The following is a 14,404-nucleotide window of genomic DNA, read 5'->3' as shown; positions in this document are numbered from 1 at the left end:
CAAGAAAAAGTTTTCCACAAACAGTCTGCAACAGTAATATTGCGTCTATGAACCAGAGATAAGAAATTGCGATAATTAATCTGGATGATAAATCAGTGCATACTAGACTTGAGGATAAAATTATCTATAATGCCACAGTAAACTGAGGGCTGTTTTTAACATGAAACACATTCTCTAAGGAGTAACTGTCACAACTGTTTTGATTTTTTATTTGGTCCTGCCAAATACATATTGCACGTAGGGTGTACTAATAATATAGGACATGTCAAGTGAAATAACACAAAATTATGTGAGGATTTTATATATCTTACAAATACTTATTTTCTATGAACTATTGATTGAGGACAGTATATTGATTGCATTGCTTAACTACTATCGCTGAGTAGACTAGAGAAATATGGACCCTAAATACTGCAGCAGGTGTCAAATCATGAATGTATTATGTATTCCTATGAGACATAAATGGGGGATATTTCTAACTAGTCAAATTAATTAAAATTTTCATTCTGAAATGTGAATGTAGTGTGTGTTATGAACTGTGAACTTGACAGCAACTTGGTATATAGTAATGTTCCGGAACATACATCTCACTTTTCGATCCTGCAACAGCAGTGAACTTTCTTTTGCTGTGGAATAAAAGGATGATCTACGTACACTGTCACGATGCCTAATTTCAGGACAAGCTGCAATGGGTTATGGAGGGATTTTTTTGCAATACTACACATAGCTCAAATGCATGCATCCAAATACTAGTTTGAAGTGTGGGGGCACTGCCCCTCCTGCCCCCCCCCCCCTCCCCCCTGTTGATATGCCATTACTTTACTAAGACAGATTTTATACAAAGTAGTGGAGAGGATTGCGATTTTTAATCATATATGCTAGTTACATGTGTTCTTGCTCATATTTTGAGGGTTTTAACATTTTCCTCAATTCTGCATTTTCCTCAATTTTGCGTTTTTTGAGTCTGGACCATACGAAAATGTAAAATAGCAGCTTCACTGAATAAGAGTTAAACTGGAGAAACATGAAATCCTTGGAGTTAATGTGTGAAATGATGACAATGGATGTGACAAATGAACTTTTTATTACACAGTCATTTTGAGTCTTTCCTTTTATTTATATATTTGTATGTAGCAATTTTAGTTGGATATTCTTTTTGGACATTTGATGTTACCTGAAGGTACCACATAATTATTCAAGAGAAGTAATTCCTGCAGCAAGGAGAGCACTGACAAGATGAATTCTAGTACTGCTGCATCCAAGGCATTGGTCAGCTAAAATAAGAAGAAAAGCAGAAACATTAAATGTCCATTGAGTGAAATATGCCAAACTGAACAGAAACACTACAACTTTACTCGTTTCAAATCAGTCTTTTTTATCTGCTCAGTCTATTTGAGTTTTGCTCATTCTTGAACAACTTCATTTGAATTATTGTGCATATTCGTTTCATGGGAATAAATCCATGTCCAAGGTATTTTCTGTATGATGTTTCGTCTTCCATTGCTAGATATACCATCAAAAGCTTTCATGACTCAGAAAGCTGTTACTGATCTTCTTTGTCTCTGTAACAGCTTTCTGGGTCATTAAAGGCTCAGATTATGTTGCTTTCATTGGAATATGAGTTGTTAGACAGAGAATTATGCCTTGGTCCATGGCCTGATGCCTATAAAACAAATATCAGCGATAACTCAAATGCTGGCCTTGAAAGCCTGCATTCTATAATTTATTTGAATTGACCGTATCAAAGCTGTTTCTTACATCAGTGAAAAAGAGTTTACATTTTATAAAATTATTGAAGCTTTTACAGCCACTCTTTGATGTGTTGCCTTTTGGCAACTCATTCTTTCATTATCATGTCAGCACTCATTAATTTGCCTTTCCATAGTGATATAGATTATTCTGTAGCATTGACCATGCATAGCTTCTAACATTTCATTAGTGTCATTTAAAAGGATTTTAGAAGCATATAATAATAATCCCCCTCATACATGTGTGCATGCATCTATTAATTGCAAAAGTCTTGTTATTCTTATGTCTATATGAGCCGAGTGTTCCACATTCATGCACATGGTCCGTAAAAAAATTATTTGTGGAGAATGTAGAGCTTTTAATGGTCACACAATTCCCAACTCCTACACTATACCTAATGTGATTGATTTTAACAGTAACATTAATAATGCTAAAATATTCTGCATGATAGACTGAGCCAAGGCATTTTCCCAGTTTATTCCAGTTTACCACAGTAAGTATTGGGCAGTAAGTAACACTAGTATTTTACATAGCATTAATGATATTAAATTGTGCTTAAACAGAATTTTTTTTTGTAAAATATTTTTTTAAGTAATAGTTCCATTTGGTTTTCCACATGATGATATTGTTGTGGAAGTTAGCACTCGCCTTTCAGTTATTTTTCCCTTCTGCTGTCTCTTTTCTGTTTTAAACTTTTGCTACATCTCTTCCATGTTCTTTAAGTTTAAAAGTTTGGATTAAAACATCTGAGAAATCCAAAAAAATTGAAAATAGTTATGAAATATATTTAATTTGTTTATTGAATTATGTAGCAGCGTGATGGTATTCGACCCTCTCTTCCTGTTTTGCTCTTAAGTTGAAATGAAAACTTATCTCTCAGATATACAAATACTTAGTTTTATCTGTTCAGTTTGAAATGTGTACATATTTATGAATCTATAATAAATGCAGTTATCATACTAACTGCAGTCTATTGACATTTTCAGGGTCAAGAGGTAACACCATATCAGTTAAAAATGATGTCACTTCAGACAGCTATTGATGAAACAGAACAGAAGTCTGAGCATTTGCAGCAAGTGTGGATAAGACAGCAGAACAGAGTTGTGAGTTTGTCAAAGAAAAGAAATGAGCAGCAACATCAGCTGAATATATTACAGAAGCGTAAGTAAACATATGTAAAAATAAGTATCTTATCTGAAAAACTTTTATTGGGTCATTGGAGATAGAAGAGAAGGGAACAGAATGAATCTTATATTTTAATTGTTCAACTGGTCTAAAAATCTTTAGCCAGAGGGCACAAGATATGTTTGAATGAATGTGAAGGAAATAAATTAACTATAGGCTTGTTTAAGGAATCATCCTGGTGTAAACTATGAAAAATCTAAATTGATACAGCCAGTTAATGATTTGAACCCCTCTCTGATTGGCTGCACATATTTCATACTTGTCACAATAACAATGCATGGCATGAAGGGATGAGAAATGGGGGACTTTTGGGGTATTGTCTGTGCTCACAATAAGGCTATTATATGATTTTTTTTAAGTACCGTGCTGCACTCTCAACACAGGAATGGTTGTATCACATTCCAAACATGATTTGCCAGACCAAAGATGCAACTGCTTCAAAACCTTGATGTCATATGCAAAGGTAATATGTTCTCTGTAGAAGTGAAGAGTACCGACCAACTAACTGGATCTTTTGTAGGGCTCAATGAAAGTTCATGTACTCGTCACAGAGTAGTGTTTACAAAATGTCACCATATTTTTAAAGAGAGGTAAAAGAAATTGTGTGACATACATTCCTGAACACCACAAGTTGTTTCAGGAAATCCACAACAGAATGTGGGACAATAAGGAAAAGTTTTGGATGAAATGGGAATGCCCAGTTACTGCTTCACTGTGAAATTAACATTGTTAGCTTTCTTGTGCAGAAGACATGCTTTCTTGTGGCCCAAGATTTTCTATGTTTTTATTGTGATGTACTGATCCTACAGTTTTTATTGTGGTGGCACACTTGTGTAGAAGGCACCATAAAATCAGCCAAGTTCAAAACTGTGCACTTCACATGTTTATCTACATACATAAGTTGACTTCATGTTATTCAGTCTGTACGTTGAACAAGCAGTAACAAAAACTGAGGACAAAGTTGAAAAGGGAATTAAATTTCAGGGAGATGAAATAAAGACTCTGAGACTTAACTGATGACTTTGTAATTCTGCAGATTAAAGAATGAGACACTAAAAGTATGTGGTAGACAAGTTTTGGTATTTGTCACCAAAATACCTCAAGATGTAAAATGCAGATTGGTAATAGTAAAAAAAGCATTGCTGAAAAAGAGGAGTTTGTTTACGTGTGATATAAATTTAAGTGTTGCCGGTGCAGGGGATAAATATTAGAGGGAGACCAATGGATGAACATAGTAAGCTGGTTGAAATGAATGTAGTTTACAGTAGTTATTCAGAAATTAAGAATGGTGCACAGGATAGACTAACATGGACTGTTGCATCAAACCAGTCTTCAAACTGATGACCACGATAATTAAAAAAAAAAAAAAAAAAAAAAAAAAAAAATCTGTATCCGAGTTTTGTGTAGGTTTTGAACTTTAAAAATCTTGATTCTAACATTTTATGCACAATCTAGATATACTGTTTGTGTCCTTTTCTCATTGTTTTTCAATGATTGTATAAAAACTCATACGGGTGTTGTGAAACTATGTTTTTTCAAACACTGAATGGAGTGAGAAACATAATTAGTACCATATCATCAGTTGTGAACTACATTTGTACTTCTATAAATTCTGGCTGTAGTATCTCCCCTCAGACAATCGTTCATGCTGGTTTTTACACCTAAATCTACATGCCTCAAGATGTATTTCTGAGAATTTGTGGGACCTTAAAATTGTTGTGTGTGTAATGTATTTTGTAACAAATCAATGGTGTGCAGTCCTGTTGTTTATGCTAAAAATTCTTCAGTATCTCTTTCTGAAAATTGTTTCTATTTATTTGCTTATGTGATCAGTGCACTATTTCCACTTTTTTCCATTGACTGATCTGCTTATTGTACACCAGTTTTTAGGATTTACTATTACCATGACATTGATTTCTGTGGCATTATTTTGTATTTTGTGCACATTATAACTTTGATATCACATTCAATTAAGTGTCCTTCTTCAACAGCTGTTTCGTGAGCACAGAAAACATCTGTTTGAGACATAAAGTTAAATTCAATGAATCAGTAAACTTTATTTTTCTCTAGTAATAACGCAAATCAAACAGTGGAAACTCCAGGTTGGAATAGCAACAATATAAGGAGAAGGTAGATTGCTACACGACACATTGAGTTGCAGACAGGCACAATGGAAATATATATTTGTTTGACTACCAACCAGCTGCCTGCCAGCATAAATGGCCACTGCCATGCTGTGGCCAAGAGCAAAATAGGTCACCCTATGGCACAACATGGAGCTGAACATAAAATGCTTGATTGAAATGGTTGCTCCACTGCCTGAGCCATCTAGGTCCTTCCCTCCACCACCAGCTTTTCTGAACTGTGCATATGGGAGTTATCCTTACAACACATTCTCCGCACCTGAAATTATCCCTGCCTCATCCCACAGTGACTACTGTCCCGACAACCTCCACCCAACATTTTCCACCTCCTCTGTCCTATCACCTCCTCTCTATTCTCATCTCCCACCCTCTGCCAGTGCACCTACTTCACTCTCCCCTTCCCCACTCCTCTCCTTTTTTGTTCTCAGTTCCACCCTCCACCCCCCCCCCCCCCCAACTCCCCCCCAGCCCTTATCACCTTCCTGCCCCATAGCCTCCTGATGTTCCACCTGTGGGCAGTCTACTCCCTGTATGCTCCACCAGATAGTGCTCTTCTCTGTTCCTATACCCATACCCTGCTATCCCTTCCCCTTTCCCACCCCCTCCAGATTGCTGCTTCCATTCTACATGTCATTTGCATTCTGGTCCGAGCTGCCAGAGATGGCGGTCATGCGTATGTAAGGTGTGCTTGCTTGTGTGAATTAATTTGTGTGTGTTTCCTTTTCCTAAGAAGCTTTGGCCAAAAGCTAATGTGTAAATCACACAGATCATATTCTTTTGGGCCAGAGATTCTGTTTTTAAAGGAAACTTGCTATCCTTGTTACATAATATATCCTGAAATTTATAGAGAAGTATTGAGATTAATTTAAAATTATTTGTTTACTGTTAAAAAATGTACCAGCCACAATGCAACTCCACTGTTAATGGCATGAGATGAGCTGGACACTGTTTGTAACAGAAAATCACTTTGAGTGCTGTCAAGCGATTTTAAGCTGCTGTGAGTGAGTGTGATGAGAGAACTACCAGTAGACTCTTAGCAATACACTTGTTGACTTAAGTAGTGTGTTGGTAGCAGGACTAGAGGCCTTGTACAGTGGAAGCAAGAACCCAGGAGAATTCAGTGTACAGCACCCATCCTCATAACCAACACATCTGAGTTGCCGTCTGCCACTGAAACTGGAACAGAGCCAGTGAGCCACATGTCAGTTGTTGGTAAGTCTGCTATGTTCCTTATCAGGGGGAGGTAAACACTAAAGGGTTGAGGTTTGTTAATTGTTGGCAGTTCTAATATATAGCAAATAATGGCACCCCTCCTGTGTATGGCAGCAAGGGAAGCAAAGGATCACCTTGTGCACTATGTGTATATTGCTGGAGGCATCATTCAACATGCTGAAAAGGCTGCTACAGTAGCCATTGAGGGAACAAGGTACAACCAGTGCAGATTGATTGACAAGAATGATGTTTGTCTTTTGGATTCCTAGGTAGTGCGTATTGTATATTGAACTGGGAACGTGGAAATGATGGAGAGGCTTTGTCCCACCATAGCCTGCAGTGGTCCACAACCCCACAACAGGCCACAGCAGTCCACCCACCCCACTGCCACCCCACACCAAACCCACGGTTTTTGTGTGGTTTGGCCCCCAGTGGATCCATCCGGGAATGTCTCATACCAGACAAGTGTAACCCCAAATATTTGTGTGGTAGAGTAAATATGGTGTACATGTATGTGGAGATAGGGTTTGGGCAGCAATTGTTGACATACTGTAACGGAGACAGAATAAGGGTAATCAGCCCACATTCGCCAAGGCAGATGGAAAACTGAAGTGTTGGCAGAAGAGCCAACACCGTGTTGCTAGAGGAGGCCGAAGTGCACACGTTTATTTACACGCAGACTGGCGTGAGGTCTGGAACAGGTCAGAGAAATAAGACTAGCAAAACAGGAGGTACTGGTAGAATACTTAACTTTAATCCACAATCGGTGTACATCTCTCTTGACTGTACATAATTTCCATTTCAATATACATTGGTAATGGCACCTTGCTAGGTCGTAGCAAATGACGTAGCTGAAGGCTAAGCTAACTATTGTCTCGACAAATGAGAGCGTAATTTGTCAGTGAACCTTTGCTATGAACGTCGGCTGTACAACTGGGGCGAGTGCTAGGATGTCTCTCTAGACCTGCCGTGTGGCGGCGCTAGGTCTGCAATCACTGACAGTGGCGACACGCGGGTCCGACGTATACTAATGGACCGCGGCCGATTTAAAGGCTACCACCTAGCAAGTGTGGTGTCTGGTGGTGACACCACAAAAACCATGTAAAAACCATCCACAGGCTGGCCAGCACAATGGACCTCGACACAGATCCGCCGGGTGGATTCATGCCAGGGACCAGCACACCTTCCCACTCGGGAAGCAGCGCATTAAACTGTGTGGCAAGCCAGGCAGGCCTCCTAGGTAGTACTTGAATTATTCCAGTGATTGGCAAAGAAGAAGACCAGCCTTGCTGACAGAATTTTAAAGAAGTTTTCAATCTACAACATTATTCCCAGACCTGATTGTGACCCCTTGGTTATAAGCTTGGTAGAAATCTTGAACCAGAAATTTCAGAGGTCCTGTGACAGGCTAGGCTGAATCTTTCTAGACTTCTGCCATAAGGATCTCCCTAAATATGTCAGAGGTGTACCACACATCAGAGGCTGTTACGCAAAAATGATGTATGTGAGGTGCACACAACATTTTCTTTTTACATTAACCAACTCTCTGCCCAGTCCAGATAATGATGCTGTGAGAGATCCCAAATTTTAATGTAAGATCCAAAGAAATGTCCTCCATGAATGAGACCATTAAAATCCTAGTGACCAACAGCTGAAGTATTTTCTAGAAAATCGCAGAAGTGTCAGAGTTTAAAGCACCCCTCGAAATCTGTGAAGATCATATAATAGTAGGTACAGAAAGCTAGTGAGTTTTTTAGAATAAACTTTAGTGTATAAAATCTTAAAATCATGCTTCATAACTTCCATAAAAAACATTTCATGAGAAAGATAGGTTGATACTCACCACACAGAGAGGGCATTGAGTTGCAGACAAACACAATGAAAGAGAGGATAGAGGGATAGCAGGATAGGGGTTGGGGGAAAGTGTTGTGCTACCTGTGAGAGTGAGAGTCTGCAGGGACATGATGTGTACAAGATAGGTCTGCTAGGTACAGAGCTGGGATGCTGTGCTGGGGGCAGAAGGTGACGGAGGCGAAGGGGAGGGGGGGGGGGGGGGAGAGGGGGACATAAAAGGGAGAAGAACAAGAGAGAAGGGTAAAGACTTCGTGGGTGCATTGGCAGAAAGAGGGCATATATAGTGCATGAGTGAGAGTGGGAATGGGATAGTGGACTGGGACTAGTGAAAGTTGAGTTTAGGGCGAATACAGGAAGGGAGGATATGTTGTAGAGAGAGTTCCCAACTGCACAGTTCAGGAAAACTGATGTTGGTAAGGAGGATCCACAGAAGCACTCAATGAAGTGACTCAGGTCATCAGTCACAATTACTTCTCCTTTGATGGCATCACCTGCAAACAAATCCTTGGTAGAGGGCGACCACATAGCACTATCCTATGCCATAGCAGTATCCTATGCCAATCCGTTCTACATCTATATCACACTCCACTGTTACCATGCACCACTAATAGTCATTTCCTTTTCTGTTCCACTCACATATAATATAGAGTCAAAGAGAAATGACTGTCTGTAAGCCTCTGTATGAGCCCTTATTTCACTTATCTTTGTGGTTCCATTGTGTCTGGGTGCAGGCGCAGGGGGACCTGACCACAGTTCATGAACAGCTGAAGATGCTTGTGGCCATTGTCAGCCATATGCAGGCTGTTGCTTTGGGGTGTGGTGTCAGAGGAGAAACTGATGTGTCACATAGGATACCTCAGGTGCCATTTGTTTTACACACAGGTTCTGCTGTTGAGAAACCTTCCAGCATACTTTACGTGGTGGCTCTCCCTCACTATAGGATGAGTAGTGGATTGTTAAGCAGTCGCATCACTTGAGGGGTGAGTCAGTATGGAGACTGACAATCTTTGTTTGCCCATTCACCCTGTGAGTGGACAGGTGGCTGCTCCTTTAGCAGTGTCTGAGTAGTCACACAGGGGGAGGGGTTTATGAACTATCAGAAGCCCCAATGTTAGGCATGTTATGGAGCCCCTTAGGGAAAGAGCATCTATGTCTGGAAAGAAATCCAATCTGCTCGGATGCCTCACCCAAGATGTGGAGGAGGCCCTGCCCACAGCTATCGAGGCTGCACAGTGCATTAGTGTGCAAGTTGTTGCTCATTTTGGCACCAGTGACATCTGTTACTTGCACGAAATGTACGTAGACAGCAGTAGAATCATTTTGCAGTCAGTGTCAAATGCCAGTTCTCTAAATTTCCGTAATAGCGAAAAGAATGTCGTCTTCCCACCAGGGCTTCCCATTTGAGTTCACAAAGCATCTCCATAACATTTGCATGCTGATCGAATCTACTGATAAGAAATTGAATAGCATGTGCCTGAGCTGCTTCAACTTCTTCCTTTAATCCGACCTGATGTGTGCATCCCAAACAATTGGGCTGTACTCAAGAATGGGTTGCACTAGTGTTCTCTGTGCTGTCTTCTTTGTAGATGAGCTACATTTTCCCAAAATTCCCCAATTAAACATAGTCAACCATTTGCCTTCCCTACTATCAAACAGATTCGCTCCTTCCATTTCCTATTGCCTTGCAGTAATATGACCAGAAATTAATCAAAGTGACTGTATCAAGAAGCACACCAGTAGTGCTGTTTTCAGCTGACATAGGATTGTTATTCCAAATCATTCACATAAACTTTTATTTTTCTACATTTGAAGTAAGCTGTCATTCATCACACCAACTAGAAATTTTGTTGGAGGCATCCTGTAGCCTCCTACAGGCTCTCAACGATGACACCTTCCTGTACATCACAACGTCATCAGCAAACAGCCATAAATGCTGTTCACACTGTCCATTAGATAATTTGTGTGTATAGAGAATAAGTGGTCCTTTCACACTTCCCTGGGGCACTCCTGATGATACCCTTGTTTCTGATGAGTGCTCACCATCACGGCCAATGCACTGAGTTCTACTAATTAAGAAGTCTTTGAGCCACTTGCATATCTGTGAACCTATTCTGTGTGCTCAGACCTCTGTAAACAGTCTGCAGTGGGGCACAATGTCAAATGTTTTCTGGGAATCTAGGGATATGGAATCTTGACTGTTACCCTTCATCCATGGTTCTCAGGTTGTCATGCAAAAAAAGACCAATCTCAGTTTCACAAGAGCTATGTTTTTTAAATCCATGCTGACTTGTGGGCAAAACTTTTCTGTCTCAGGAAAGTTTATTACATTCAAACTCAGAATATGTTCAAGAATTCTGCAGCTGACTGATGTTAAGGATATTGGTCCATAATTATGCAGGTCCATTCTGTTACCTTTCTTATATACAGGAGTCACAAGCCCTTTTCTGCAGTTGCTTTGGACTTTGCATTGGGTGAGAGATTCACAATAAATATGATCTAAGTAAGAGGCCAGTACTGCCAAGTACGCTTTGTAAATCTGAATTGGAGTTATTGTTTTTGTATTGGGATTATTTGTTTTCAACTCTTCCAGTTGCTTCTCTTCACCAGGAATGTCTATTTCTATATCCTCCATGTTGTAGTCTGTGCAATAGTCAAACAATGGTATGTTTATATGATCCACCTATGTGAATGCATTCTTAAATGTAAAATTTAAAATTTCAGCTTTCCTTTTGATGTTTTCTATCATCACTCCAGGTTGGCTGATGAGTGACTGGATAGATCCCTTCAGGCTGCTGTGTGATTTTACATATGACCATAATTTTCTCAGGGAGATCTTTCACTAAAGTGTTGTGGTGGTGGAAGTAGTTGTAGGCTTTGCACATCAATCTTCTTATAGACATACAAATGTCCACTAATGTTTGCCTGTCAACATTTGCACATTATTTTTTAAAATGAGTGAAACAAGAGTGCAACAATCTCTCCTCCCTCAGCATTTTCTGAATATTATTATTAAACCACAGTGGTTCACTTACTTGGCACACACACCACCAGAGCATGATTTACAGTCAGTTTAAACTTTGTCCATAATTTCTTTATGTTCATCATATTAGAACTAAATGGCGTACATTCATTGTCTCAGCAGGATGTTAACAACTGCTTATCTACTTTTTCTAGTGTAAATCCTCTCCTAGTCGTCTTGATGGATTTATTAATCCTAGTAACCATCATTGCTGTAATGACATTATGATTCCTAATCCCTCTTTCTGACACCATTGGTAAGGTCAGGCCTGTTTGTAACTGCAAGGTTTAAAATATTTTCATTGTGTATGGTTGTCTCACTAGTTGTTCAAGGCAGTTTTTGGAAAATGTGTCCAAAAGTACTTCACAAGATGGCCTTTACTTACCACCTGCAAGTAATCCATAGATGTCCCAGACAGTATTGGATAGGTTAAAGTCACTCCACCTAATATTGCATAATCTGGGTATATCTGCATTACTGAGCATAGACTTTCTTTGAATGATTCTACAAGTGTTTAGTGGAATTGGATGTTTGGTAAAAAATGTCCTCTAATTAACTTTAATTCACTTAGACTTGCTAATTGTGTCGAGATAACTTCATTGTCTGACTGAATTTCAACCTCAATAGGCACCCTCTTATGGTATCTAATCTGTATTTTCAATACACATTTGATGCCTCACTAAATACTTTGGAGCTTTGTATTTCAGGTTTCATCCCACTCTTCAGTTCCAAGAATAATTTGAGTGAGACAACTTTCATGGAGAGCAATGAATTCAGGAATGTTGCTTTGAATTGTTCAACATTTACCGTTAAAATTTGGGCAATTGAAGTGTTTTTACTTTGTATGCAATCTGATTTCACTTTCTTCCTATCAACTGGTGAGTGTTCATCAAAGGACCTTAAACTACTGCCTATCCTAAAAAAAAAATCATGTGCTCTCCCAAGTACTCTGTTACTTGAGTAACTGTTTCCTTTGTGTAGTGCACCCCCAACCTATGAAGGTGGGTCATGCAACTCTCCACTCCATAATGCAGGTCCAGAATTCTGCAGCCACGACTGTCACAGAATTGACGGAGCCTTTGGTTGAGACCCTTCAGTCAGTTTCAAACCAAACTCTGATCGACTCTGGGCACAATGCTGCAAATTGTGAGCTCTTCTTGAACCCTGTGAGTGAGGCCAGCAGTCCTCATCTTTTCTGCCAGCAACCCCAAGGAACTGAGGATTGCCTTGGAACACTAAAACAGGTGTCATTAGTGCTGCCCTGAGCAGCAACTTACAGGCTACTGCACCCTGCACCCTCAACAGCCATATGCAGGGCCTCCTCTACACCTCATTTGAGGCCCCCAGCAGGCTCTCTGAGTGCACATTGGATTTATTTCCACCCCTGGATGCTATTTCCCTAAAGAGCTCCATAACACGCCAAACACTGGGGCACTCAGTAATTAGTAAATCCCTCCCCCTATGTGTCTACTCATACCCTACTAAAGGAGTGGCCAGCTCGCCACTGACACGGTGAATGGACAAACCCAGACAGCTAGCCTCCACATTAACTTTCCACTCGAGTGATGCAACCCCATAACAGTCTACCATTCGCTCCGCAGTGAGGGTGGATCCTCCACATTGAGTACACTGGAAGGTGTGTCAACAGCAAAGCCTGTGAGCAAAACCAGCAACGCCTGAGCTGTCCTATGTGGCATGCTAGTTTCTCCACTGCCAACACACTCTTAAGCAATGGCCAGCTGATGGCTGACCATGGCCATAAGCATCTTCAGCTATTCACAAATTGTGGCCAGTTCCTCCTGCCTCTGCACACAGCTCTGACACACTCAGGTGGTTCAGGTTCATTGTTGGCATCTTTGAGATTTGGATGAAGTCCCTTCCATACAGCCTAGTCACCCACAGCCGTCACAGTCCCTGCCAAAATATACCGAGAATCTCACTGGGGCCTTTACAGACCAAAATTATCCTCCATAACATTGTTCAGGAACCTGTATCCTGTGCCTTGTCTGTCCAGTCCTCTACCAACTCCCGCATACCCACCATCTCTCGTGACTCAGTATCATCAAGGACTGGACCAAGATACCGACTACCTCTCATAGTATACTGAAATCAGGAATATCCCATCCACTATCTTCCTGACCTCTCCCACATTGATGATCCACCTCCCACTGAATGTACACAATATTTTTATCCGTCCCTACTCCACTGCTGCTACCAAGTTCTTGCCTCATGGCACGTATCCTGCAATAGACCTAGATGCAAGATCTGTGCCATACATTTTTCCGCCACCGCCTACTCCAGTCCTGTCACAGGCATTTCTTATCTCACAAAAGGCAGAGCTACATATGAAAGTAACCATGTAATCTACAATTTAAGCTGTAAACACTGCGCTACTTTCTATATGGACATGACAGCTGACAAGCTATCTGTCCATTTGAAAGGCCACTGCCAAATTGTGGCCAAGAGACAGTTAGACCATGGAGTTGCTGCACATACTGCCCAACATGACATGTTTTGCATCATCGGTTGCTTCATGACCTGCACCATCTGGTTCTTTCTTACTGACACCAGCTTTTCTGAAGTGCACATGTTGGAACTCTCTCATTTGTGCAATCTCTCTCGTCTCAACCTTCGCTAATCCCAGTCCTCCACTCATCTATCCTTTCTCACTCCTACTCCAGCACTGTACATGCCTTCATTCCACCAAAGCACCATTAGTCTTTTCCCCTTCTCTACTTCTCTCCTTTCCCCTCTCCCCTTTCTGCTCCCTGTGACCCTCCCTCCAGCATGGTGTTGACTCTGCACCTAGCAGCCCTATCCTGTCCTCATCACATCCCTGCATGCTCTCACTCTGACAGGCAGCACAACATCTTCCCCCACCTGTACCCTGACATCCCCCCCCCCCTCTACCTTCTCTGATGCCTCCTCCTTACCCTGCCATCCACTCTGGATTGCTTCTTACATCACACACAGTTCCAGCCTGGTGTCAGGCCACAGTGGCTGGAGACAATGGCCATATTTCAGAAGAAGTCCTTTTGGCCTGTCTCTGACTCAGTGCCTCCTCCATGTGGTGAATAGCACTCTGTCCTTTTCATAATATTGTTGTTATTCCATGCTGGACTTTCCAGCCAGTGTCTGATAAAAGACTTTTTTTTATAGATATACTCCACAAGCTGTTCCAATCCAGAGATCATCATCTGGCCAAACTCTTAAAATTTTTCGTGGTGAGATCTAAGTGTAT

At 40.8% G+C, this 14,404-nt stretch overlaps 1 protein-coding gene across 1 annotated transcript in view; it reads left to right on the top strand.

The window, feature by feature from the left end:
• The window catches only part of LOC126457654 (coiled-coil domain-containing protein 40), a 392,411-nt gene that overhangs the window by 321,046 nt on the left and 56,961 nt on the right, over window positions 1-14,404 (top strand). Inside the window, exon 9 of the mRNA XM_050094144.1 lies at window positions 2,736-2,910. Within this exon, the coding sequence (XP_049950101.1) occupies window positions 2,736-2,910 (175 nt within the window). The remainder of the gene's footprint in view (window positions 1-2,735; window positions 2,911-14,404) is intronic.

This window comes from Schistocerca serialis, chromosome 2 (assembly GCF_023864345.2).
Source record: "Schistocerca serialis cubense isolate TAMUIC-IGC-003099 chromosome 2, iqSchSeri2.2, whole genome shotgun sequence".
Classification (NCBI taxonomy): Eukaryota; Metazoa; Arthropoda; class Insecta; order Orthoptera; family Acrididae; genus Schistocerca; species Schistocerca serialis.
This window is presented reverse-complemented; position numbering and strand designations above follow the sequence as displayed.